General features: G+C 45.6%; 1 protein-coding gene and 1 long non-coding RNA gene across 6 annotated transcripts; one reads left to right on the top strand and one right to left on the bottom strand.

Annotated features, from left to right (window-relative positions):
* The first annotated feature begins 2,423 nt into the window (after positions 1 to 2,423).
* On the top strand, positions 2,424 to 22,125 carry CLTA (clathrin light chain A). 4 transcript variants are annotated; one of them, XM_029919847.1, is made up of 7 exons: positions 2,424 to 2,758; positions 9,909 to 9,946; positions 11,916 to 12,033; positions 15,298 to 15,409; positions 19,585 to 19,638; positions 20,745 to 20,780; positions 21,692 to 22,125. In XM_029919847.1, exons 1-7 carry the CDS (start codon positions 2,542 to 2,544, stop codon positions 21,861 to 21,863), a joined length of 747 nt encoding a protein of 248 aa, XP_029775707.1. In that variant the 5' UTR covers positions 2,424 to 2,541; the 3' UTR covers positions 21,864 to 22,125. The 4 variants fall into 4 exon arrangements, with proteins under 4 accessions (XP_029775707.1, XP_029775709.1, XP_029775708.1 ...); XM_029919849.1 differs by lacking the exon at positions 19,585 to 19,638; XM_029919848.1 differs by lacking the exon at positions 20,745 to 20,780.
* On the bottom strand, positions 12,491 to 23,267 carry LOC115276068. 2 transcript variants are annotated; one of them, XR_003901803.1, is made up of 3 exons: positions 22,931 to 23,267; positions 20,810 to 21,073; positions 12,491 to 13,561 (listed from the first exon to the last, which is right to left on the bottom strand). It is a non-coding gene; the product is annotated as an uncharacterized LOC115276068 (long non-coding RNA). The 2 variants fall into 2 exon arrangements; XR_003901804.1 differs by lacking the exon at positions 12,491 to 13,561 and having other exon boundaries at positions 20,913 to 20,945; positions 21,044 to 21,073.
* Positions 23,268 to 26,890: the final 3,623 nt, after the last annotated feature.

The following is a 26,890-nucleotide window of genomic DNA, read 5'->3' as shown; positions in this document are numbered from 1 at the left end:
TTCAAACATTTATTTATTTTGAGAGAGAGACAGAGCCTGAGCAGCAGAGGGGCAGAGAGAGAGAGGGAGACACAGAATCTGAAGCAGGCTCCAGGCTCCGAGTTGCCAAGCACAGAGCCTGTCGAAGGGCTTGAACCTGTGAGATCATGACCTGAGCTGAAGTCAGAAGCTCAACCAACTGAGTCACCCAGGCACTCCATTCATGGTTTTCTAAGCCATATATATTGCCTGTGGATCTCCTCCCTGCTTCCTAAATGTGATCAGTTACCAAGTTACGTATACATCACCTCCATTATCTTTCTTCCATCAGAGCCTACTGCTCAGTTCCCGGGACTCTCATCCTTGGCCCCGCTCGTCTCCCTCCTGAACCATTGCAGGTTCAGTCCAGCACCTTTCCTAACTATCCTCTCTGCTTGCTGAGCCCTCTATGCTTACGCTGCCTCAGACGCCGGATTTCAGAACAGGGTGCTAATTTACTGCCTGCTTAAGGTCCTTCAGAGGCTCCTCTCAGCCCCTGCGCTTCAGGAATAATCCTCAGCTGGGCACTCAAGCCCTCCCTGATTTGACTCCAACACACTTGTCTTCAGCTGGATCCATTTACTTTCAGGCGTGCACGATGTCTGTTCCTCAGCTGCTACTGCTGAGAGCGTGCAGCAGCAGTTGTTTTCCCTGGACCCCCCATGGTCATCCTTTCCCATTATCCTCCACCCAGGGGCAGGAGAGGTGGTTTCAAGGAAAAGATGAATGTGAAACTACTTCTTAGGTTGTTGATAATTATGTTAGGGATGAGCATTTAGACAAAAAGAGGGAGGAGAAAATTGCGGCTCTAAAATTTTGTTTCTTAAATTTTTTTTTCAAAACTTTCCTACATTTCCTACTTAAAATAACTAAAAATACATGCTTTAAGCAAATAATTACCTTTTTGTCATTAAAAGTTTTTAATATTTATTTCCAAAAGAATGACAGAGCACGAGTGGGGGAGGCGCGCAGAGAGAGAGAGAGAGAGAGAGAGAGAGAGAGAGAGAGAGAGAGGGAGAGAGGGAGGGAGGGAGAGAGGGAGAGACACAGAATCTAAAGCAGGCACCAGGCTCTGAGCTGTCAGCACAGACCCCGACGTGGGGCTTGAACTTACCAACTGTGAGATCGTGACCTAGGCCAAAGTCTGATGCTTAACGGACTGGGCCACCCAGCTGCCCCTTATTATTAAAGATACATATAGTTTTTTAAAAACCACCTTCCTGTACTTTGCTGACAATCCTGGGAGACATTTTTGACCTCTGGTTGGTTGGTTTTTGCTTTTTTCCTTTTGGGTGTGGTGGTGGTGGTGGTGGTGGTGGTGGTGAAGGAGGTCTTCCTGTTGGCCACGGCTTATTTCAACAAAAGCAAGGTTAACTGGGATCACCCATTATCATTTCTATGTGTCGACAAAATCCCCTGAGGTGAAATACTGAAGGAATTTAAAAGAATACTCCTGCTCTCCTTAGCTGACAGAGGTATGTACATACAAGAGGTTGTACCATTACTGAGGTGCCCAGAAGACCTGGGTTTTCTCTTGACCACTCTCTGGGGGATTAATCCCTTCCCACACAGGGGCCTGTTTCCCTGTGAAATTCCTAGGCGATCCCTAAGGAGTTTTTCAGTTCTAGAAACGTTATGTGTAGCCCTGATAAGGCGTACTGGCTGCAAAATGGTCTCCTTTTCTAAAAGGAGACATATTTGCCTCTTTATAAAAATACCGCGGGGTAGAAAAATCAGAGTGAATTAAGTTTGTTTATTTAAGCAAACGCTACACCCACGGTGAGGCTCGAAATTATCACCCTGAGACCAGAGTCACGTGCCCCACAGACTGAGCCAGCGAGGCGCCCCTGAGTGAGTTACGTTTCAGTTCGGCTTCTCCACAGGCAAAATAATCTAGGCTGGGTGTATGAATTAACAAATACAAATTTTTTAAATAAAGCCAGTAAACAGCTCTGAAAGGATTGAGTCTTCCCAAGGAGCCCGGGAGGGAGGCAGTTCAAGATTCTCGATCCCATTTTCCAAATGAGGAAACTTCGGTTCAGAAAGCATAAGTAGCTTGCCTCTTCCGCAGTGGACCGATCGTTGCCGCCCTCATTTCACCTCACCTCCGGCTTCAGCACTAGAGTCCCCTCGGAGATGGTAGTCCAGGGTCAGGGCAGCCCCAAAGGCCAAGTGGGTAAGGCCGCTTTAGTAAAGCCACTTCCGCCTCCCTCGGGCCCGACTGGGCTCACCACCCTCACAGCTCGCGCTCTCCGAGTCACGAGTTTTCCTCGGGGGCCCGCCCCTCCTCCTGGCGATTGGGTAGTTCTTGAACTATTTCTGTCCTCTGATTGGTTGTTACCCCTTCGGCACCCACCCCAACACCGCCTAGACCAACCGGATATAGGGGCAGGGTTTCCGTTTCCGCCTTCTCCCTCCCGCTCGTCTGGTCGCTGTCGCCGCCACAGCTGCCGCTGCGGGGCGCGGTATCGATCGGTTGGCTTGTCTTTCAACGTCGGTGTCCGTGCCGTTGAACTGTCCGCTATGGCTGAACTAGATCCGTTCGGCGCCCCCGCCGGCGCCCCGGGTGGCCCCGCGCTGGGGAACGGGGTGGCCGGCGCCGGCGAAGAAGACCCGGCCGCGGCCTTCTTGGCGCAGCAGGAGAGCGAGATTGCGGGCATCGAAAACGACGAGGCCTTCGCCATCCTGGACGGCGGTGCCCCCGGGCCCCAGCCGCACGGCGAGCCTCCGGGGGGTCCGGGTGAGAGTGCGGGAGCGTTTGGTGAGGGAGGATTCGTATAGAAACTTGGCCCAGAGTGGGTCTGAGAGCTCAGTGTAACTCTTGTTTCTCGCTGAACCGGGAGGTTAAGGAAAAGTGCAAGGAGGAAACGAGACCCTGGCCCACGGATTCCAGAAACCTGGGTTCGGGGAGCTTGCTCGGTCGTTGAGTATGTTTGAGTGCTCCTGGACGGGGCACAGCGAGAAAGCAAAGAAAATACGGTGACTTGTCAGGCTGAAGAGCCTGAAGAAGCCTGTTCAGCTCGGGAACTTTTCATTGAGCACTTGCTGTGTTTTGAGTCTGGCCCTTGAAACATAGCCGCATTGGCGCAGTTTGGCCAGACTTAAAGGCAAGTCTGAGCCCAGCACAGAACCAGTTATTGGGGGAAAAAAGGCAGAAAAAATGAGAATAGTAGTGTCGTTTTTGAGATATATCAAACAAATATAGCAGTGCAGTTCAGCATTTAAGCACTTCAGATGTACAGAGTTGGATTATGGGGAGGAAAAGGTGTGAGTAGGGAACTCAAGGAAGGTGGCCTAGCCCTGGAGGAAGAAAGTCCAGCCAAAGAAGGATTAAGAGTTTTACCATTTATCGAACGGATTACGGCCAGGATTTCTGGAGCTCTACTTCCTTTGAGAATAGCTTTAATAAGCAGTGTTTCCTAAGCAGAATTTAAGATCAGTCTGGACTAGCCTTGCAAAAGGTGAACAGAGAATTTATGTGGCTTTTCCCAGCCAGACTCTAGCAAAAACAAAACCAGAGAACTAGCGGTAGGATGCCAGTCTGACCTTTGAACGTCTTAGCTGTGGGTGATGGTTGGAATTTTGGTGGGAGGAAAAGATGATTGGAAGAGACCTTTCTAGTCGTATGGGGAAGGAGAAATTAGCTGGAAGAAGTAAACCTTGGGTTTTCATTTACTTAAAAAAAAATTAAAGGAGAATAGGGCACATTAGGGCAGATAGTGTTTCGACTACTGCAACATTAAGGGGCCTGGCAGAAAATATAAATGAGAGACACCTGCTGGGAATGAGACAGTAAGGAGTGTTGGAGACCCAGGTTTTGGTGCACTAGAGTTGTGTTCTTTATGGAAGCCTTCAGACTCAGAACTCTCAAATTACTGTGCCAGCCAGGCAGAACCATTTTTGTGAGTAGGAGTGGGGAGACTGCTTATTTACAGACTCTTGGGGTTTTATACTGCACGATGGTACCTCCGAAGCAAATCGGTCCCCCAATAAAAACTTAAATGAGAATACACGATCCACTTGAAAATGCAAATTACAGCAAGCAGGTGGGACTGAACGGTGAACTGGGCTATGGCGGGAGATGAAGTTGGTCTTAAGTGAATAGGTTTTTGTGGTTTGGTGGTGTTCATTAACACTTGCCGGGAATCATAAATTTACTTTGTAGATCCTTAGTTTACTTCCCTCAGTTAATAAAAGAGAACTTGAGTGCTAGAGAAGATTGACTTGCTTAAGAAAAAAGGGCAAGTTTATAGTTGTGCCCTAAGTCCCCCTACCCTATGATTGTACCATGTTCTGTTGCGGTTGTGTCAGCAGGAGTATTGTGGGATAAGAGATTGTCATTTCTGAGAAGCAGTTGTGGCTGCCTTGGGTAGGACAGAGCAGAGAATCAGGACCCATGGTTAGAAAACCGTCCTGATCCAAGGACAGTGTTACTCTTGTTCACGGTTGTATCCCCGATGCCTACCGGGGTGTCTTAGCACATAGTACAAAGGAATGAACAAAAATACCAGGTCTGAGTGTCCTGTATAGAAAGACAAATGTTGATGATGGGCAGTTTGGAGAGGTAAAAGGGAGAGGCCAGGTCCCTTGTGCACTAAGCTTTCAGCAAAGGGAAGGGAGAAGGCACGGTTGCTGACTTAGTTTCTAGGAAGGACTTTGTTAGTGAACTATGCGTTCATGGACTTACAGCCGGTTCCCTTACAGTGCAGTTGAGACCGGTAATGGTGCAGTGGTCAGCACTTCCTCTGGGGATTGGAGAACTAGTTCAGCTCTGCTTTTTTTTTTTAATAGAGGCACTCCAGTGGTGACGATTCTGTGCTGTCCTGGACCGCCTGAGTGGGAGTTTAACTTTGTGGTCTCAGGCAACTTCCATAACCACCATGCCCTGCCTAAGAGATTTCCTCTGTGAAAAGTACAGATCTACATAGAGTTGACAGGATTATATTAGTACTTGTAGAGTGCTTACACACTTGGTGTATTACTACAATTACCTGGCTATACTCTTATTCCTGGGGAGGGGGATGGGAGAGGCGTTACAGGGCCTCTCAGCCTTGGGGTGTGCTGAGGAAACAGATTTTAGGAGGGAGCCCTGTTTCAGATGTGTGACTATACAGAAATATATAGGCAGGAGGCTCTAACAGATTGAGGAGAGAGGAACATACTTAAACTCTCTCCAGCCTTGGGGAAAACTCCCAACGAAGGATGGGAACAGGCAAAAACCGGAGGGCCTGAGCCTTGGATGACTCCCTTGGTTGTTAGGAGGTCTGGAGAAGACAGGTTAGTTTAGAGGGGGGAGGTAACTGGCTGTGTGAAGTGACTCAGACACTAAAGAATAAGTTAGGAAAGAGGCAGCATGAGTCTAGAGCTGTGGAAAAGCCCTCAATTATGAGGGCTAAGGAGGGAGGCGAAAAAATGAAGGAGCTACTGTGAGAGTATGGCAGTGAGGCAATATTTGTTGTTTCTGACAAGTCTGCCCTTGGAGAAGGAGGGAGAGAGGCACATGAATTAAAGTTTTCTGGAGGAGGAGAATTATTTTTTTGGTAGCAGTGGTGGAGAGAATTCAGGGAAATCTCATGCATGATAATTAGTAGTACTGCATACGTAATGTATGCCGGCTCTCGTTTCAGATCCATGTAAAGTGCAGGCTAGGTGGTGGCGTCCTATTTCAGGCAAGAACTGATCATCATGGAGTTGAGCAGTGTTCCTAAGGTAGCAAGCTAATACATGTCTCCAGTGTAATTCAGGGCCACATGTGCTTGACCCCCCCACCCCCTCTCGTGGATGGGGAATGTGGGAAGTCCAAGGTGGGTTTGGAACAAAGTGTCTCCTGTCTCTGGAAACTAATTCTGGCCCTTGTTTCTCTCTGAGATGCCCTAGAAAGTTTCCTTTTGGAGCATCAGGTTACTTAGCTTAGTTATCCTAGTAAGTCAAGGCCTTGGATGTCTGCTATGTGTGTTTTTGTAGCAATAGGCAGTCCTTTGACTTGGGCCAGCTGAATGTCAGTTCAGTGGTACTTTAGTAGTAACTAGTAAGAGCTCAGAGCACTTGGCCAGTAGGGTTTGAATGAGTCTTCAGACCTAGAGGACAGGAAGCATGTGACTTAGGAGGAGGTATGGGGTGACAGTTGCTTCTAGTTTTGTGTATGGAGTAGTGATCAAAGTCTCTTCCTGTTGGGAATCGCCTTGGGCTGGAATATATTAACTGGACAGTTGGGGTGTGAAATGTAGTATATTAACCAGAATTTAGGTTTAGGCCTGGCCATAGTAGCTATTACAAGCTTTAGGAGTCAAAATTATCTCACTCTGTCTTACAAAAAATAGATTCCAGATGGGCTAAAAAGAGGCATTTTTGTTTTTTTAGTACCAGAAGAAAAGTGACTATCTCAGAATATAAAAGTCCTTCAGCATAAAAGCAGATAAAGAGATCCTAAAGGAAAAATTGATAGTGTCCATGTACAAGTTAAGTAGCTCTAGGTATTAAATATTATAAATCATATAAAATGACAGTGGGGAAAATATTTGTAATAAGAGAGGACAAATAATACAAGTGAATATTTAGAGATCAGAAGATTAAAAAATGGGCAGAATTCTCACAATTCAGTAAGGAAGAAAATCAAACATCAGATACATGATGACCTCACAAGAAATAAGATTGACACAGCAAAGCCACCTTAAGTTTTTTCCCTGCTATCAAATTAGCCAAAATTAAAAAGCCCAATCTCAGTCTTTAGTGTCATTGAGAGTCTGAGAAATGGGGGCACCTGGGCGGCTCAGTAGATGAAGCATTCGACTCTTGATTTTGGCTCAGGTCCTGATCTCCATGATTGTGAGATGAAGGGCTCTGCACTCAGTGCAGAGCCTGCTTGAGATTCTCTGTCTCTTTCTTTCTCTCTCCTTGCCCCCCGCCCCTCCCCACTTGTGCTCCCTTGCCCACCCAGCCTGCCTGTGCCAGTGCTCTCCCAAACAAACAGAAAAGTCTGAGAAGTGGGGCAGTCATGTGTTGATGGTAGTAATAGAAACGGACTAAAAGGAGTCAGGTGGTGGGTGTTTAGTTAAAATGTATCCTGGGGCATCTGGGTAGCTTAGTCCATTAAGCATCCTGACTCATGATCTCACGGTTTTGTGAGTTCAAGCCCCACTCGGCAATGACAGTGGGGAGCCTGCTTGGGATTCTCTCTGCCCATCCCCCACTCTTGCTGTCTCTCAAAATAAACATTAAAAAAATAAAATGTACATCCTGTGACCAGCAATTTTATATATATATATATATATATATATTTATATATTTATATACTTATATATATTTAAAGTTTACTTATTTATTTTGAGAGAGAGAATCTCAAGCAGGCATGAGCATCTGACTCTTGATTTGGGCTCAGATCATGATCTCAAAGAGTCCTGGGATCAGGCCCTGTGTCAGGCTCTCTGCTGAGCGTTAAGATTCTCATACTCTCCCCCTCTCCCTTTCTCTTCCCCACTAGCACATTCCCTCTAAAAGAAAAGGGGGGTGGGGATCAAGCTTTATTTTTTTAAAAAAAGTATGAGAAATATGTTGAAATAAGCAAGAATTATAACGAGCAATTGAAACCTAGATCAAAAACCATTGAGGTACGTAAATGCTTAGATCCTGCTGTTTTATATTCATGTATCAGATCATCAGATGACTTTCTGGCCTGCTCAGGTATTGCAGGACTTTTTAAAAGCGCATAAAACATGCATTTATTATTTTTTCTTACATATCTTAAAAAGTTAAGAGAAAATACTGTCATTAATCATTTGCCCCTTCAAGAACACCTTATTCATCTTTCAGGGAAAGCTACACCTATTTTCAGGTCTTTTGTGAAGTGCTGATACATTCAGATTTATTGTAAGGATTAAAACTTAATGTATATAAAATGTTGGACATGGTGCCTGGCACCTTGGAAACCATAGTAGGTACTTTCATACTTAAAACATTGAGAATTTAAGGACATGAATGAATTTAAGAATGAATGAATTCCAAGAAAGCATATGTTGTAGAAGTCTAGTTTCACTGAAAGCAATTTACATATGTGTATTACATAAAGGGTAGAAGCCAGTGGGCTGAGCGATGAAATTATTAGCATTTTCTTCTCTCTTCCCCTCCCCCCCCTTTTTATTTTATTTTTTTTTAGAAAACTGTTAGAATCAGGGAGATGTGCTGGGGAAATGATCTATAAAAGTTTTCAATACTCCCAAAGCCAAGAAGGAGAGTAATTGGGAAAAGCAAGAGGACCAAATGAATGGATAAAATGTTGGGGTTGGTTTGGAAAATAGGCAGTTCGAGTTGGGTTTAATTAGGAATCAAGAAGAGTAGAAGAGGGGTTAATGAAATCTTTGCCTGTTAGAGGGAAAGGATGAGGCTGAGAGCACCCTGTCCCAGGCCTCAAAGAAAGCTGTGGTGTTTCCATAGAGTGCCTTTCGAGGGCCTTGTCATGGTGGCCTGCACTAACTGCTCGGCATTACTTTTACTGTGTGGGTTCTTGTGTCTTTTAGGTTCATCTCTCAACTTCCCTCTCTGGCCCCAGGCAATGAGATGGTCATTGTAGTTTGAAAAAATTGGACACATAATAGAAGTCCTCCATAGTAGGTAGTAGATGTGGGTCAGCCAGCAGCTATGGAGTGCAGAATGTGTAGGGGAAGCTCAGTGTTCATGGTGCCTGGCTCAAGGCTTTTGAAGGGAAGGCAGAGCAGCCACTCCAGAGGGATGGCATTCAGTCTGTAGATTGCCTCCTAGTTACTGCTTTTGGGTCAGGGTGGGGGTTAGGACACAGGCTTATCAGGCTGATCAGATAACTGAATTAGTGAGATACAGAATGGGTTTGAAAAAAAAGTGGGGTGGGACTGGGGTCCCGGCAGATGGACCAGAGCACGCAGTATGTAAAGGCTGTCCTTTCATGCAGGCCCAGTGTTGCCAGACCTTCTGTCTGCCCGTCCTTGTCCCGAAAGCTAGACATCCCAATTTTGTGAATTTTCTGACTTAGCACTTACTTGTGTTTTAAATAGGTTTAGCTTGTGGACCACCGTTTTGTTTTGTTTTTAATTTTTTTAACGTTTGCTTGCTTATTCATTTAGAGAGCAGTTAGCACAGATCCCGACATGGGACTCCATCTCACAAACTGAGATCATGACCTGAGCTGAGGTCAAGGGTCTGATGCTTAACTGACTGAGCCACCCAGATGCCCTTGGACCACCATTTTGTACCATATGGATTGATAGTTTCTAGGTCGTAATTTAAAAAGACATTTTTTACACTTCTCAGATGGACTTTCTTATTTAGCTCATGAATAATTGTGCCAATAAGACTGGATTGTACACCATACATTGAGTTTTTTTGTAACTTGTGTCCTTGAAAACACTGATTTAATTTGGAATGCCCCAAATCTTACTATCTTGGGCTAATTCCAGGCAGACTGGAGGAATTACAAGAAGTCAAGTGAGACCCTTGGGTCTCTACAGGCACAGGATGGAGAGTCATAACCTCCAAAAAAGCACCTTGGTTTGAACATGAAACTGCTTGTCACTACTCACTGAAGGATTCCAGGTCCCAGAACTTTCATAGAGAGACACACTGTTGCTCTATGAAATTATTCTGCCAGGCATCCATGTGTTCCCTTTCTAGGCCAGAAGATTGAAAAGTTTTGAACTACAGTCTTAGTATAGATTTATCCACGTTTTGGTGAAATAATTTGTGTATAAGTACACCTTGGTTTCATTAAACAAGAAGTCATTTGTTCTGTCTAGTGTCTGACACGGGATAGTATTGGTGTGACTCACAGTACCTGCAGCATATAGTATTGTATTATGCGCTCTGGTGCTTTGGGCCAGCATTTGACTAGCCCTGCTTAATAGACTGAATTTTATGTCTTGCAGATGCTGTTGATGGAGTGATGAATGGTGAATACTACCAGGTACAGAGTTCTCTGATTATGTTGAATGATAGTGGTCACGTCTTCCTTTCTTGTGATTTGAATGGACTGATCTAGAAAGGACCCCACTCCTTTGACTCTCCTAGATGTTTTAGTATTGGGTATGTTACCTGCTAGAATGGAAGGATTTGAAGAGAAGGGACATTGATGGAGCATTCTTTAAAAATGTTCCTAACCTGGCCTGATTGTTACCATTTTTCTTCTCCAGAAGTGAGCCTTCATGATGATGGGAGTAGCAGTGGCTAAACACTATGTGCCTTGTACTGTGTCCTGCACTGTTTCTACCTGGGGAACCTGGACTATTATTCCTGTTTTACAGATGAATAAACTGAGGCACAGAGAGTAGTCTAAAAGTAACAGCTGATATGTGGTGGGTCCAGCATGTGAACCTTTAAGATGATATTGGGGATGGGGGTGGCTGGAATTTGTTGTTACTACCATTATTTTACCTCTTTCTCATGAAGCTTTCAGTTGCTAAGGTAATCCCAACTCGGATTACCTTAAACACAGAAATCTTAGTAGTTTATATAATTGAAGCGTCCTTGGACGAGGACTCTGGCTCTGGTTGCCGAGTGTGCATTTTTTTTGCTCTAGCTTTTTTCATGGTGGTCAGATGGCACATTGGGCTTCACGAGAACAAGTGGAGGTTTCTCCTCTTCTCCCAACTACCCAACAGAAGTTATGGGCTTCCTTCTGGACCAAGTGGAAGTAGTCACTATGACTTGGAGGAATAGTGTGGTGCTTTGCTTAGGCCTGGGTTTCTGTCCATCCTTCAGCCAGTTAAAGCATAAGAAGGATGTTAGTCTAAATGGTTTAAACCAAGTATGGACTAATTTTTTCATAAAGTACCGGATAGTAAACATTTCAAGGTTTGTCATGAAGGTCTCTGTCAAACTACTCTTGCTATACTGTGGAAGCATCCATAGACAGAACATAAATGAATGGCATGACTATGTTCCAGTGAGGTTTAATTACAAAAACAGGCAGCTGGCGTGGACTCTAGTTTCCAGTCCCTGGTTTAGAGCTGAATCCTTAGAGTGAGACACAACGGGGTTCAGATTCTGGCTCTGTCCCTTGCTAGCTGTGACTTGGACATGTCAGTTCTGTGTCTCAGTTCCCCAGCTGTGAAATGGGAAGAAAACCTTTGCCTTGTAAGTTGCCTGGGAGATAAAGCTTTTATGTGCCTGACACATGGAAAACGTTTTTGGTTTTGTTTTTTTAAGTTACTAATATTTTAAATAATTCCCCTTCCATCTTTTATGATCTGGTTAGGTTAACGTGGAATATACTCCCTAGTTCAACCAGTGAAAAAATCTAAAAGATAAGTGTCTTAAAGATTAAATTCTGTTTGAGTCTTTATCAGTGTATCGGACCGTAGCCACTCTAAAGGAGAATCTGCCCCTCGCGCCCTCCCCCCCGCCACTTGTGACTCCTATTTGCTTGCCTTTTTATTCTTTTCTTTGGTGTGGCTGTAGTGACTGCACATTTTCTTTTGGACTCCCTTTTACCCAGAATTCGCCTATTTCGGTTAGGTGGCATTAAGTGATCTTTTTCCTGCCTTGTATAATGGCATTAGAAGTCTTAGGTTCTAGGCCTTGCTGGGCTGTGTGTTTACCTTTGTTACTTTGAAGATCCCACATACCTGTGTGCCAAGTGAGGAAATAAATACTGCTAACACTTTCCTAGGAAGTCCGTTACCCACCTGCCCGTTTTCCTCTCTCCCACTCACGTCCCATTTATGAACAGGATAACAACTGCTCTGCCTCCCTTATTATGTACAGTAATGTTAAGAGTTCCTTATCAGCACGTGAGGTTGTGTTGTGGCTTTTAAGGTAATCCTTTAACATTTTACAACTGCATCAGTGCTGTACCAACCAGGGGTCCTGTCGTGGATGAAACCTATCTCAGGAAGGAATGTTTAATACAGAACACAATTGTGTTTTCTGTTAAGGAGAGTAATGGTCCAACAGACAGCTATGCAGCTATTTCACAAGTGGATCGATTGCAGTCAGAGCCTGAAAGTATCCGTAAATGGAGAGAAGAGCAAACGGAACGCTTGGAAGCCCTTGGTAAGGAATCTTTTATGTCTTTGGGTGTCTGTATTCAGTGTAATAGTTGACCTTGGTTCTTACTCCTTTTTAACTAGAAATTAGCCATAGTGTCCTTGTCTAGTATTTGGGAAGATACCTTTCTCAACCTGAAGGTCCCAAGGTTCCACTTGTGTGCGAATTAGGGCAGCTTGGAGCACCGCCACCAAGTGCACCCTCTCAGGAAGAGCAGAACGGTGCTGTGGAAAGAGTCCTGCGCTTGGAGTGGGAGGCCTGGTTCAGGGCCCAGCCGCAGCTCTTACCAGCTGTGGGCACTTGGTTGCTCAAACCTTGCAGTGTCTGTTACCTCATCTGTGGGATAAGATCTGTGTTACCAACCCCAAGGGTGGTCCGGGATGGTATTCATGAAGGTGTCTATAAACTTGAAGGTATCCTGTCCGTGTGAGAGACTTCAGAGTCCCATTTATCATTTCGAGGCTGAATTTATTAGGGAAATGCTTTTAAGAGGAAAATGTAAATTTTAGGAAACATGTACGATTTGATTTTCCTATTCTAATATCTCTGAAAAGTAGGTTTTTACATTTTCGTAGGTGAGGAATGGGAGAATCCCAGGATCACTTAGCTAAGAATTGATAGTTAGAATTAAGCCTAGGTCTGCCCTGCTTCAGAGCCCAGACCCATCTATCCCTTAGTCACATTGCATTTAAGTGTACACCATCTCACCAAGCAGGCACAGCCCAAGATCAGTGCCAGCTGGCCTGGCCCTGGTGAAGAGCTGTGTATGGAGTGTCCCTTTCGGTCAGGATTGGGAGGCTTGGTGTCTGTACTTACGAGTTGCAGAGGTGTGGCACAGCATGGACTAAAGTCATGGCGTAGTCTTCTCAACTTGTTATTGCGGTTTCAAACAGAATAGTTGAAAGAAGAGTAAAATGAACTTGTGTGTATCTCCTAGGTTCAGTAATTAACATTTTGCCATATTGGGTTATCTTTATATAAGTGAGGCATGTACGTGCACGTATATATTTTATACAGACCTGTTTCTGATCCACTTGCTGAAGCATCACACATTTCATGCCTAAATACTGTGTATCTAAAAATAATGATGTTCTTCTGTATACCCCTCATGTCAGCTTTATTTCTTCTTGGGAACCACTGCATTAGTAAAAACTGGAGTCCTATTTTTCAGACGGGGTAGCCAAACCGTAGAAGTAGGACCAAGTCTGTTATTTCTCCAGCCCAATTTATGTGGCTTTCAGATCAAAGGACACACTTCTATTTGAACCTTTATGGCACTATCCAGTAGTAATTTCTTCGTTACATTTTGCAGCTTAGCTGTTGGCTGTGTCCTCAGATAATTGTCTTTTCCACGAACAGCAGTCGGGGTTGCCGGAGAAGACGGCGGTCCGAGTCCAGCTCTCTGAGGAGACTCTTCATCGTCTCTCCCTCTTCTCCTGCCCAGATGCAGATTGTGTTGCAGCTTAGATCTCTGCCCTGTTGAACTAGGCATTTAAGAATTCTAAATTCTTATTGCTAGTGTTCGTTCATAAATCTGTAAAAGCAAGGAGAGGATTTAAAGAGATGTTTTTATGTAGGAACTGCAATCTTTGCAGATGATCACAATTTTTAATTTTTAGGAGAAAGTTCTGTGATATTTTGTTCCTTGTATGTAATAACTTAAAAACGTCATTAGACTACACACAAAGGAAAGTACTCTGCAATCAGAAAGTAATGTTTTGGAAGTGATTTCACCACTCTTGAAAAGGAGACCTTGTACTTTAACCTTGGTATTCTTTGGCTCCTTGTCCACCCGCACTGCCAGCCCACAGCATCGCCCAGCGCATTGCAGCGTCCTCCATTCACTTACACAGCAGGCCAACGGGTTCTTTATAATCCGAAACTTTTGCAGAGTTTCTAGTAGTTACAGACACAGCCTGTTCTGTAGGTTGTTACTGTAAGATGTTCTCGCAAAGGCCCTAAAAATGCCCCCGAATGCTCAGTTGCTTCCCTTCAGGGGGGGTTACTTGACACCCCCGCTGCTTGTAACCGCCTTGAGGATGTACTTCCAGGTTGGGCTCTGGCTCTGTGCTCTCCAAACTCTTGTCTGGAGCACTGGTGAGCACCCTCTAGTCACGTCTTGTGGTTCTTTCTCGGCTTGCTTTCCTTTCCATCCTTCCCTTTGGAGGCAGCTTAATGAAGTAAGAATGTGTAAGCTTTAGAGTCAGGTCTGGGTTTGAATCTTAGTTCTGTCACTGTCTTTAACCTTTAGAAAAGTTACTCAAACTTTTTGAGCTATAGTTTGTCTCCATGCTGAGCATGGGTCTAGAGTTCACCTTCTTGGGATTGTCTTTAAGATTAAAAAAAAATAACACCTGCCAGAGAGGCTTTCCTTAAGAACAGGCTTAAAGTGAACTCTCAAGGTAACTTTAGATGTCACCTGCAGCAGAAGCTATGACCTGCATTTCTGTCTCTTGCTATCTACTGACTTGGTCTTTTTAGCTAAATGTCTTAGGGAATTCTTAGTTCTGAGAAACTTAATGTTTGAGAATCCAATCTGGCAAACCTGGTAAGTTTGCTTCTTCTAAATTTCTAGAACCTTTTGCATAACTGTTAGTGATTCCCTACCCCACCTCAACCCTCTGCAATCCTCCACTAGTTTCTTTTTTAGTTCTGTCTTAGCTCTGCCACAAACTCACTACAGTCCAGCGGGAATAGCTATTTTGTGGTCCCCCTCAACTCCTACCGTCTCTATTCTTCTGTTCCCTGTTTGCTGAATCCTCTCTACCGCTGGTAATTATAACCAGAGCTCCTGCTTTGTAGAAGTGCTTCTACCATTTTTAGTGAAGATATGCTACCTTATGTTTTTCAAAACCATTGATTGTCAAGCCTGGGTGTTAAATATAGTTTGGGAGAAGATTTTGTTAGATTATTTAATGGTCTACCCAGAACTGATATTGGCAGCATTATTAAAGAATGATCCAAAATTGCTTTTTCCCTGGCTGGTGCCCCCGAAGGCTTTTTTTCTATTAAGTCTTCCTCCCCTCCCTCACCCCCAAAGAAACCCCCAGATTAGTGAATCCAAGGTGTCCGTGTTTGGAGATAAAATGTGAAGCGCCTTGAATGGAAGCCCTGAGATCAGAGACTGGACGCACAAACAGGGAAAACCGAATTTTGCCTTCCCTCCTACCTAGACGCCCTCCAGTGCACAGTAGTTTAATAAGACCGAGAAAGTTATGGAGCAAACTTGGATTTGTGTTTTGCCTCATTTTCTTTTCCTTCCTTTCAAAGATGCCAATTCTCGGAAGCAAGAAGCAGAGTGGAAAGAAAAAGCAATAAAGGAGCTAGAAGAGTGGTATGCGAGGCAGGACGAGCAGCTACAGAAAACAAAAGCAAACAACAGGTCAGTCCCCGGTGTTTCCAGCAGTGCTCACTTTCCAGAATGGAATCAAGTTCATTTCCAGTGATCAGTAGTTCTCACGTGCTGCCTCTTTTAGTGTGAAATGAGTGTGAAATGTATTTGCAGGTTTTGGAAAAAGTACTTGAAACATAAAGGTTGCAAGTCTCTTGGGTCTTAGGAGCTTGGAGTTTGGTTTATATGCATTGTTTGTTACCGTATGAAGCAGGGAAAGGGAAAGTCACGTCATGGATTAAGTCCACACGTGGAAACGTTAACTCTGAACTGAAGGGCCGCATTCGTGAACATACCAGGATCTCGGTACTTTCGCTACTTTGGAAGTTATAGACTTGGTCATGTTGCATCCCCTAAATACAGCCCTGTTCTCTGGAAGCTGCTATGCCAAGGGGCCCGTTAGCAGGGCAACTGTGCTTTGTAATGAGGTAGCCAGGGATGTTCCAACATGGTGACTTTAGAATGAAGAATCCTCTGGGTACATCTTTAAAAAGGTCTCAGTTGGCCTTTCTAAAGTATTCTGGTGCTCCCTGAAGGGCCAGGAGCTGCAGGGAGAAACTAAGCTCCTCCTCCGCTCCCCACGGAGCAGCAGCTGTGCTCTCCCCGCTCGCAGTCCACTCGGAAATCGTGCCGAGGAGGGTGGAAGGCTCGCCTTCCCTGCTGCATCCCGACCCCAACTCTCACACAGTCACTTCACTACCGTGGTGGAAAGATAGGCTAGACCAAGCCTGGGGATACTTGCAATTTTCAGGGTAAAGAGCCTTATTAGGCTCTTGCCCTGAGAGGCAGAGGTTGGTTTAGTGCTCTGGTCTCTGGCAGCTCCTTGCTGGAAATCTGCCAGAAAAGAGGGAGCAAACCACTTTGCCAGCCAGTGCGTGCCATCCTGGCGCAACTACGCTCAGTCAGATGGGCCGTTCTGTGTGGTAGGCTTCAGCTGCCTGTCCCTTACTGGCTGTAGTTGGTTCTGTCAGCTGCCCCTTAAATGCCACATGGGAGCCTTGTCCTGGCCCCCTTCCTGTGGGGATGTAATTTCTAGGAATGCTTCTCAGGTTCCAGTGAAGTTCTGTGATAAAAACGGTGGGCACTGCCCTCTGGTCTTCACGGGGGGTTGCTCAGCGTAGCGTTCACTGCCAGGGCTGCTCCTGAGCTTGTGGTCATTTTGAAGTGCTGATAGGTCCAGGCTGCTTTATCCTGTGCTCATTCAAGAGGATTTATCCCAGATACAAGTTCAGATCTGTAAAGGGAAATGAGCGAGTGCTTTATTCAAGCACCGTGTGAGGCTCCGTTTATCTTAGCAAGTTGCCCAGGAGTCAGTCTGCTCTGAAGTAATTGGTAAAACCAGGCTGACCCTCCCTGTTCAGGATCCCTGATGTGTAAACGAGTTGACATACAGATTCTCAAACTTAAACTATGGTGGGAATAGGCTTCTAATTGCAGAAACATTTTAAGGCCAGTTTTGCTGAACTGTAGCCCTTCTGGAAAGGAGGCTGCCTGCATCCAGCATCAGTTGTCCTTGGAGTGGGAGTAAGCACATCCTGTTGTAGGAGCTCAGTCTCTAAGGTTTAGTCCCTCCAGGAATCGATTTAGGGCTTTGGTACCTTTCTCAGAACCATAGAATGTCGGGCTGGATGGTGTCATAGGTGAACTTCCCACGTTCTAGCGAGAGGAAAAGACAAACTGGCTGCACATGCAGAATGTAGAGCTGTTTCAAAACCAGGTCCCTTCCCTTGCAGAAACTTTGAAGCACAGGGTAGACTGTGTAAAACTAGAGGCACATGAGCTGTTGTCACCAGGGTTCCAGGAGAGAAGGGATGGGTTTACACTTTATTCCAGTTACTCTTCGTGGACTGGAAGGGGAGGCACCGTGGGGGCCTTCTTGCAGTGGCACACACCCTTTCCTGGAGATGGTGACGTTGCTGACCACTCCCTCTCCATGTTTGACTCTCCAAACAGTGTCCTGTGTCCCACTTACAGATGTGAAGGAACTCTGTTAATAGGTAAATAGTGACTATTTTGAGGAAATGAAGAGTGCTTATTTCAAGCGTGTGCCCTTCTCTCTGGATGGCTAAGGGCGACCACAAAGATAAGGTAGAGTAGTTTGAAAGAAGAGACGTGGTGGGTAGCCAGGGCCTGTGTTTAGGAGCGTGTCATTAGGCCTCCTGACTTCTAGGTGCCCCGAACTGAAACCTTAGCACATCTGTGCCAGGCCCGGTGCTGGGCAGGTGACCGGACATCTTGCCTTCACTGCATCTGTAGTCTAGTGGCTGTCCTCCCATAGCATATCCTTCCTTTTATCCCACCTCGGGGTGCAAATGCCACTGCACCAAGAGCCATTAATTAGTAGTGACAGGCTGTGGGGGAAAATTCCTTCTTCACGGGAGCCCGTCAGGACAGTGTTTACTCAAGACCAACCATAGACTATGTTCCCTTCTAAACCATGACAGACATTTCCCCTTATACAGGGGGCTCTGGTGCTGACCTTTCACACCCTGCAAGACTTCTAAAAGTTTGGGGAATCCGTGATTCTCTGTGGTGGCAAACCTTTTTTCCGTGCCCCTTTGGGGCTGTTGTGTGTTTCCTCCTGAGGTCCGGCCCGCAGGCATTCCTCCTCCTCCCCTTTCCCACAGGCCCCCATGAGGATTGCTGCAGTCAGGCCCTCTGTCTGGTGGGTGAGGACATGCAGGTCACTTAGATTATGATTTTCCATTTGTCCTGCTTGTCTGTAACCCGACCCAGAGGGGGCTCCGCCGTCACTGCCACGCTCTGTAGTCTTGGGGCAAACTGCAAAAGAGCAGAAGCCTGACTTTCAAACTTTGTCTAGTGATGCCTCCACTGGAGTCACCAAACCTTTAGTTTCTTCCAGTAGGAGCAAGCACAAGCTCAAGTTGATGAGGTTTAGTCCTTTGTGTAAACCAAGGGTTTACAGGCTGGCCTGCCTTTCCTTTCCCGCCCACTCATTCTGCCCACAAACAACTCTGTTTTCCTGCTAAGAGTTACAATCAGGCTGTTCTTTCTGCTTTCTTTAAATTTCCACAAAACACCTCCTATGTATAAACCAAAACGGGACAGGAAGGCAGGGTGTGGGTGAGTCTAAAAATAAGCCGAAATAAAATTACTAGAATTTCCCTTTAAATAAGTGAGCCTAGGTTAATAAGCAGGCAGGATTTTCCTTCAAAACGTCTCTTCCACTCCTGTGCCCCAGAACCAGCCTGGCAAAGGACAGGGTAAGAGTCCTGCAGGGAGGTTCCCCGCCTGCCCACAGCGGATGGGCTGGGCCCAGGGAATTAGCCTGGGGCAACACAGTCTAAATAAGCCAGCCCCTGGGGCTGTAAACTCCGCACAGCGCGCCCCCCTTTCCTTCTGTCCCAGAGCCTTGCACTGCTCTATTCCTATGAAGTGGAGGTTTCTGGACTGCCCCTGGTGACGGCAGTCAAGTCTGGCATGGATTGAACGGCCAAACCAGCTTCTTCAGGGACACACAGGAAGACCATGCTAGAGCCAGGACCATGGGCTGCAGTCCTTTCCACTATGTGTGTCCGGCGACTTTTTCCACATCTGTTCCCAGAATACTAAAAATGATCCCATTCAGCCAGGGTGGTTCGAAAGCAGTAGTCGAATAATGCAAGAGCAAAGTGGCTTTGGGGCCTGGCGTGTTCGGTGATAGGAGCTGGCAGCGTTCGTGCCTAGTGAGGCTCACTGAGGCTGACAGGAAGCCTCACCGGACAGGGCAGAGCCTGGCAGGCCCGCTTCTGCATTCTGCCGCCTGGGGTTGGGCAGGTGGCTTCCTCTCCAGGCTGCCCGCTACCTGATCTGTAAAGCGTTGGTGAGAACACGTCCTAGTGCTCTCCTAGGTTGTTGGGGTTGAGGATTGGATCAAATGGACACGGAGTCTCTAACAGGGCTTACGTGGATGCAGGTGCTGAGAAAGGCTCGCTGGTGCCAGGAGCAGGTGGGGACAGAGCTGGCAGGGCTCCCTGGGGCAGGCCAGCCGGGAACCTTGCCTGCTGGTCTCCAGCGCTTGAAGCCTTGCTGGGTGAGGACGGAGCCTCGGGAGCAGCACTCCAGAGCAGTCATGCCTCTACTGTGGATTTGAGATGTTTCTGCTTCTCAATGTTCTCTCTTTTTTCCTGCCTGCTTGCCTGCCTTTTGGACCTCTTGCTGTCTAGGGTGGCAGATGAAGCTTTCTACAAACAACCCTTCGCTGACGTGATTGGTTATGTGTATGTTGCAAAACTAATTCCTTTTCTCGTTTTGATTCTACTTTGTTTAGAGTTAATGTTCCTGTTATGTCACAAGTTGCTTTGCTTTCTGAATTATTTCAGATTGGCACTCTGGGGACTGCCTGAGTTCTAAGGTTGGGGTTGTCTTGCAGAACTGTGACTCCCTTTAACTCCGATAGCCCTTTTTCACATCTGGGGTTTTGAAGGGAAGGCAGCAGATGCCCTCTTTTTTAAAATGGGGTCATTTGTGACCTTGTCTGGGAAGGCTGTGGGACAGGGGTAGGCTCTAACCTCTTGCTGCCACCCTGCCCCAGGAGGGGACGGGCCGTGTCCCCACCCAGAGAGGTGGAAGCCAGTGGGGGAGGGGAGGGCAGTATTCTCTACATTTAGTTCTCTAGAAGAACCTGTGGGGGTGGTTGCTTCTCCCCTGGGGCAGAAGGGCCCAGAGCCAAGGAGATGGTCTCACTGGGTCAGGGGTAGAGGTGTAACTGTTTCTCTATGGCTTTATATGTTGGAATTGTTCAGTGGCCAGCTTCTGATGCCCTGTCCCCCTCGTCTGCCACAAAGAGGCCCCAGCTTTTTAAGGTCAAGATAGCGAACGCTGTCTGCTATAGGCCACTGTGGTTTCTTCCTCCAAAGAAAACTACATCTTCTCTGGGAAAATACTTAAGAATTCCTGTTTACAAATCAGTATTGCTGTTTCCTCAAGAATTAGGAAGATGAGGGTAGAAGGGTGGACAATAGGCTCATGGCTGTAGAGCCTCTTAGGGCCTGTGACCTTGACATGTTCATCCCTTTAGAATACAGACTGGGGTTCCCTGGGTCCCCAGATGCATTTGCAATGAGATTTGTGAAATGCTGGACTTACAGGTGGTGTTGGATTAATTTTTTGCACGTTCTCTCTGGAGTAGAACTGGAGACTGGAAAGGTTGAGTCTGGGTTTGCTGGGCAGCAGGGTGGCCCAGCAAAGCCAGCTGCACGTTCCCAAGTGTAGCTAGAGTGGCAAGGGCATGTCTAGCTTACTGACCATCTGCATTGAGCTCATTCTCATTTTCTATATCTGACCTAAAGTTTCTCTCCTTGTTTCTTTTCTTTTCACCTTTAAGCACAAACATAAACCATCCTTGCTACAGCCTAGAACAGTTAAGTAAACCTTTCTCACTGCCCCTACCTGTGTGTGCCATGAAGTCGCAGTGTTGTAGTGGCTCTGGGCTTCAGCAGTGTCTGCCACGGCCATCCCTGTGAGAGTGCCACCCCTCCGTCCCCACAGACCAGTCATCTCCATTGCTTTCGCTTCGCCCGTGATGCTTGTTGGAGTAGATGAATATAGTGTGTCTTCCTTCCTCCTCCCACTGTCCTTTCAGGCTGTAGCTCCCACCAGTTCCCGACTGGGGGGTGGGCTGACCTTCACATGAAAGAATGTTGGAGCAGCATCCTACCAAAAAGCAACTGACATTGATTGGCTGTTCAGCCATCAGATGCCCACCCCTTCCAGAGAGTGCCCAAGTGGCCCAAGGCACCCGGCTGGAGGGAAAATGGCCGACTTTGAGCTGAACTGGAGAATGCCCTAACAAACCCCCTTCCAGAATGGCTTTAAGTGCCTGCTCGCATGGGAGCTTTGTCTTGAATCCCTTTTGATCTGCCCTGTTTCTCTCCGGTCTTAGGGATAAATCCAGAGGCTATCGTGCAGTGACCGGTGGGCTTCTTAAAAGTCTCTGAATTTACTGGAAACTCAGTAGAGCCCAACATAAGCCAGCCTGCAGCGTTGTTCCTGTTAATGAAGGCAGTGCATAGCTGGCCCAAGGACTTGCTTTTTTAATGCTCTGTATCAACAGAGGTGCACCAAACACCTGTATTCCACCATTTTACACAGCAGCCCGGGCACCCTGTGCCTGGGAGAACTGGCCACGTGTCTGCTTCTGAGTCTGACCCGAGCCAGGGGCTGTTGCTCTTTGGAAGCCCAGAGGCCATTAAGTCAAGCATGAAGAGGCAGCCGCCAGGTAGCTCACAAGGGGTTCTACGTTAAACCAACATATTTCGTTGTTGCTTCCAGGGCAGCAGAAGAAGCGTTTGTAAACGACATAGACGAGTCGTCCCCAGGCACTGAGTGGGAACGGGTGGCCCGGCTGTGTGACTTTAACCCCAAGTCCAGCAAGCAGGCCAAAGACGTCTCCCGCATGCGCTCTGTCCTCATCTCCCTCAAGCAGGCCCCCCTGGTGCACTGAAGAGCCACCCCGTGGCAACACTACATCTGCAATATCATAATCCTACTCAGTGAAGCTCTTCACCGTAATTGGATTAATTATGTTGAGTTCTTTTGGACCAAACCTTTTGTCTTTAGAGTTGATCATTGTCTGTGATTGCATGTTTCCTTCACCTGTGTTGTCCCTGGCATTCAGAGAGGAGGGGCAGGAAGCCTCCCAAAGGTAGCCTCAACCTCTACTTTTGTGCATTATTCTGAGAATAAATTTGTTTCAGAAACAATAACCATGAAGTCTCATCATTGACAAGATACACCGCACGTGGAGTGAGATTGGGAGGGATAACAAATTTCCTTTATCATTTCTAGCACTGAGGAGGCACAGCCATGGAGTGTCCACCCTGCTTTGAACTAAAAGAGCTCCAAGTTACTATCCTCTGTCTGTAGCAGGATGCTGTGGAAGTTCCCACTTGAAGAACGGCAGTTCCATGGCTAAAACTTAATCTCTCTTCTTGCTCCCCAGAGATAGAGCTGTGAATCCCTTTACCAACCCAGACATTTTTCCCAGCTGGCTCGTCACTGCCCCCTACTTCAGGGTCTTGGGTAGTATTTTTCAATAGGGGACTTTCTGGGGGTGTATTTTATTCCCTCGGATTGACCCAGGAAACCTGAATCAGGACGGCATTACTTTGGGGCTAGCCCTATTACTCAAGGTTTCACAGCACACACTGGGGTCTGCGCCAGCCCTAGGACTGCGCTATTGCACTTGCCAAATCCTTCGTGTAGGCCTGGCCGACCAAAACACTAGGCCCGTGTGCTTAAATTAAAAATACATTTCTAGCCCTAGACTTCATATGCTTAGTGGCCGTGTGTGGTTAGGTAGCATCCCAGCTGCACAGCACAGATTAGAGACCATTTCCATCATCACAGAAAGTCCTGGACCATACTCCTCTACACAACAGGTACCACTAAGAGACTACTCCATTCAGGCTTCAACATGGGTTATCTGCCTTCAACCGGTCACATTTTAGGTGACATTTCAAGCAATAAAGTCAGCTAATAAAGCCAAATGAGAAATCTGCTTACAGTTACCTGATCCTATTTCCAAGTTGGAGATGCTGTGAACGCCTGTAATACCACCCAGGAGGGGGAGATACTGCCAAGGAGGGAAGTTCACCATCTCTCCTATGTTCTATCTGGAGGGGAGAGGAACCATCATTACTTTTCTGTCCCTGTCCCCAATGCCTCTCCCCCCCCAAGCTGCTTGGTTGGGCATTCCTTGATCTGGCTCACATTTGTGGCCTCTGCTCACTCCTCCACTTCAGCCACTTTTGATTGCAGTCAAGTAATCAACCATTCATTACTTCTGGGCCTTGCTAATGCCATTCAGAATGTCAGTCCATTTAAAAAACCAGCTCAAAGGTCACCTCCACAATGCCTTCCCTTACTCCCCTCTGTGAGCTCCCATGGGCCTCTACCTGGGGCAGCTGACCTTTTGTACCCTCCTGGCGGCAGTATCTAGGCTGTTCTTGCCTCTCATGCCAGATGGGCTTCTTGAGGGGAGATGTGGCAGTTGTGAAACATCAGTTAAGTCTGACACTCCCCCAGATCAAGAGGTGACTGGTTGATAGGACTTCCGGAGGCAACACAGCTGACTGCTGGTTTGCTGGACCATCCAGAGCTACGCAAGCTGGTAGTCCTTGAGTCACCATGTAAAAGCTCTACCACCCCGAAGCCCCATTCTGTAAGGACACTTAACCGACTGAACTACCCAGGCACTCCAACATTTAGTTTCAAACTTCTTTCTTGGGGCCACTTTGCTTTTTATGTCAAATTTTAAATGTTATTTAACATAGTATTGGAAGTCCTAGCCAGAACAATTAGGCAAGCAAAAGAAAAGGCATCCAAATTGTCAGTTTCTGCAGATAACATGTTATATAGAAAACCCTAAAGACCAAAAAATCTTGGCACTGGGGCGCCTGGGTGGCTCAGTCGGTTAAGCTTCCGGCTTCGGCTCAGGTCATGATCTCACAGTTTGTGGGTTCGTGCCCCCATCGGGCTCTGCTGACAGCTAGCTCAGAGCCTGGAGCCTGCTTCCGATTCTGTGCCTCCGTCTCTCTCTGACCCACCCCTGCTCGTGCTGTCTCTGTCTTTCAAAAATAAAAAACATTTTAAAAAAAATAAGAAAAACATTAAAAAAAAATTTTTTAACCTTAGAACTAATAAATTCAGTGAAGTTGCAGAATATAAAATCAATACACAGAAATCTGTTGCATTTCTGTACACTAATAACTACCAGAAAGAAGTTAAAAGTCTCATTTTTAAAATGGCATCAAAAATAAAATACCCAGTAATTTTTAAACAAAAAACATGGAAGGCCTGTACATTGAAAACTCTGACATTAATGAAAGAAATTGCAAATAAATGGAAGGATACTCCATGCTTAGGGATTGGAAGAATGTTAAAATGGTCACACTACCCAAAGCAGCCTATAGATTCAATGCAGTCTCTCAAAATTCCAATGGCAGTTTTAAAAACAATGCTAAAATTTGTATGGAACCCCAAAAGGCTCCAAATAGCCAACACAATCTTGAGAACAAAGCTAGAGGCATCATGCTCCCTAATTTCAAACTACATTACAAAGCTATAGTACTCAAAGGCACAAATACAGACCTAGATTAATGGAACAGAATAGAGAGCTCAGAAATAAACCAATGGATGTATGGTCAGTTAATTTATGGCACAGGATGCAAGAATATATAATTAAAAGATAGTATATTTAATAATATAATATTTAATAATATACATTTAGCTGCTGGGAGGATCAGGTCACTATCTTACACCCTATGCAAAAATTAACCCCGAATGGATTAAAGAGTGGGACATACTCTGAAACCAGTCAACAGTAAGCTCCTTGACCTCAGTCTTGGTGACTTTCTGAATTTGAAACCAAAAGCAAAAACGTACAAGTGGAACTACATCAAAATAAAAAGCTTGTGCACAGCAAAGGAAACCAACAAAATGAAAAGGCAACCTAATTTGTGGGAGAAAAGTATAAGTCCTCTCTGATAAGGGGTTAATATCCAAAATATATAAAAATTCCTATAACTCCATAGCAAAATAAAAACCAAATCCAATTTAAAAACGGGCAGAGGATTTGAATAGACAGTTCTCCAAAGACCTACAGATAGCCAACAGCTAAATGAATTGATGCTCAATATCCCTAATCATCAGGAAAGTGCAAATCAAAACCACAGTGAGATATTACCTTATACCCACTAGAATGGCTGTTATCAAAAAAAGACAAGTGTTGGGGAGGATGGGAGAAAGGGACCTCTTGTGCTGTGTTGGAAGGAAAGCAAATTGGTGCAGTCACAGTGGAAAATGGTATGAAGGCTCCTCAAAGATATAAGTAGAACCAACATACAGTTCAGCAATTGTACTTCTGGGTATTTTTCCAAAGAAAAGACTAACTTGAAAAGATAAATACACCCCTGTATTCACTGCAGCAATTTATAGTAGCCAAGATCTGGAAGCAACCTGAGTATACGTCAGTGGATAAACGGATAAAGAAAATGTATGTCGGTACATGTGTACACGCACACAGGAATATTAATTCAGCCATAAAAAAAAATATTGCTGTTTGTGACATGGATAGACCTTGAGGACAAAGTCAGAAAGACAGATACCATATGATCTTTCCACTTGTAAGTGGAATCTTAAAAAAAAAAAAATTAAAAAAACAAAAAAAACAAAAACCATGCTCTTATAGAACAGATAACAGATTGGTGGTTGTCAGAGGTGAAGGGTGGGGAAGGGGTTGGTGAAATGGGTGAAAGGAGTCAAAAGGTACAATTTTCCAGTTGGGGAAGTAAAGCACAACATGGCAGCTCCAGTTAATAATACAAGCCTACCGGGGCTCCGGGGTGGCTCAGTCGGTTGGGTGTCCAACTTCAGCTCGGGGCTTGATCTCACGTCGGAGAGTTCGATCCTTGCATTGGGCTCTGTGCGGACATCTCAGAGCCTGGAGCCTGCTTCGGATTCCGTGTCTCCCTCTCTCTCTCTGTCCTTCTCACACTCATGCTCTGTCTCCCTCTCTCTCTCAAAAACAGACATTAAAAAAGCATTAAAAAAATAATACAGGCCTACCTTATAGATATTGCAAGTTCAGTTCCAGACCACTGCAATAAAGGGAATGTTGCAGTAAGGTGAGTCAAGTAAATTTTCTGGTTCCCCAGTGTAAATAAATGTTTCCATTATACTGTAGTCTGTTAAGTGTGCAGCAGCATTGTGTTTAAAAATGTACATATCTTAATTAAAAAATACTTTATTACTAAACAGTGTTAACCATCATCTATCTATCTGAGCTTTCAGTGAGTTGTAATCTTTTCGCTGGGGCAAGTTCTTAAAATAAGACAACAATGAAATTTGCCACATTGATCGACTCTTTTCACAATTTCTCTGTAGCATTCAAATGCCTTTTGATAGCATTTCACCCACAGTAGAACGTCTTTCGAAATCGGAGTCAATCTCTCAAACCCCACCACTGCTTCTTCAATTAACTTTATGTAATTTCTAAATCCTTTGCTGTCATTCCAGCAGTCTTCACAGCATCTCCACCAGGAGTAGATTCGATTCCACTTTCTTTGCTCATCCGTGAGGAGCAACTCCTCACCCATTAAAGTTTTATCATGAGAGGATAGCAATTCAGTCGCATCTTCAGGCTCCACTTCTAATTCTAGTTCCCATGCTATTTCCACCACATCTGCACTCACTTTCTCCACGGCAGGGGTTTGAGTCTTGAACCCCTCAAAGTCATCCATTAGGGTTGAAATCAGCTTCTTCCAAATTCCGTTAATGTTGATATTTTGACTCTTCCCATAAATCATGAATGTTCTTAATGGCACCAGGATTGGCGAATCCTTTCCAGAAGGTTTTCAATTAACTTTGCCCAGATCCATCAAAGGAATCACTATGTATGGCCCTACAGCCCAATGAAATGAATTTCTTAAACAGTACGGACTTGAAAGTTGAAATGACTCCTCGATCCAT

The sequence above is a fragment of the Suricata suricatta genome, chromosome 13 (assembly GCF_006229205.1).
Source record: "Suricata suricatta isolate VVHF042 chromosome 13, meerkat_22Aug2017_6uvM2_HiC, whole genome shotgun sequence".
In the NCBI taxonomy this organism is placed as follows: Eukaryota; Metazoa; Chordata; class Mammalia; order Carnivora; family Herpestidae; genus Suricata; species Suricata suricatta.
Note: the sequence above shows the minus strand (reverse complement) of the source record. Positions and strands in the feature narration are given on the sequence as shown.

What these genes read in the sequence shown, in the direction of transcription:
- CLTA (XM_029919847.1), top strand. Translation starts at nt 2,542, where the DNA reads ATGGCTGAACTAGATCCGTTCGGCGCCCCCGCCGGCGCCCCGGGTGGC. An exon ending in CGAGCCTCCGGGGGGTCCGG is followed by an intron (nt 2,759 to 9,908) that starts GTGAGAGTGCGG and finishes TATGTCTTGCAG; the next exon opens with ATGCTGTTGATGGAGTGATG. An exon ending in GGAACGCTTGGAAGCCCTTG is followed by an intron (nt 12,034 to 15,297) that starts GTAAGGAATCTT and finishes TTCCTTTCAAAG; the next exon opens with ATGCCAATTCTCGGAAGCAA.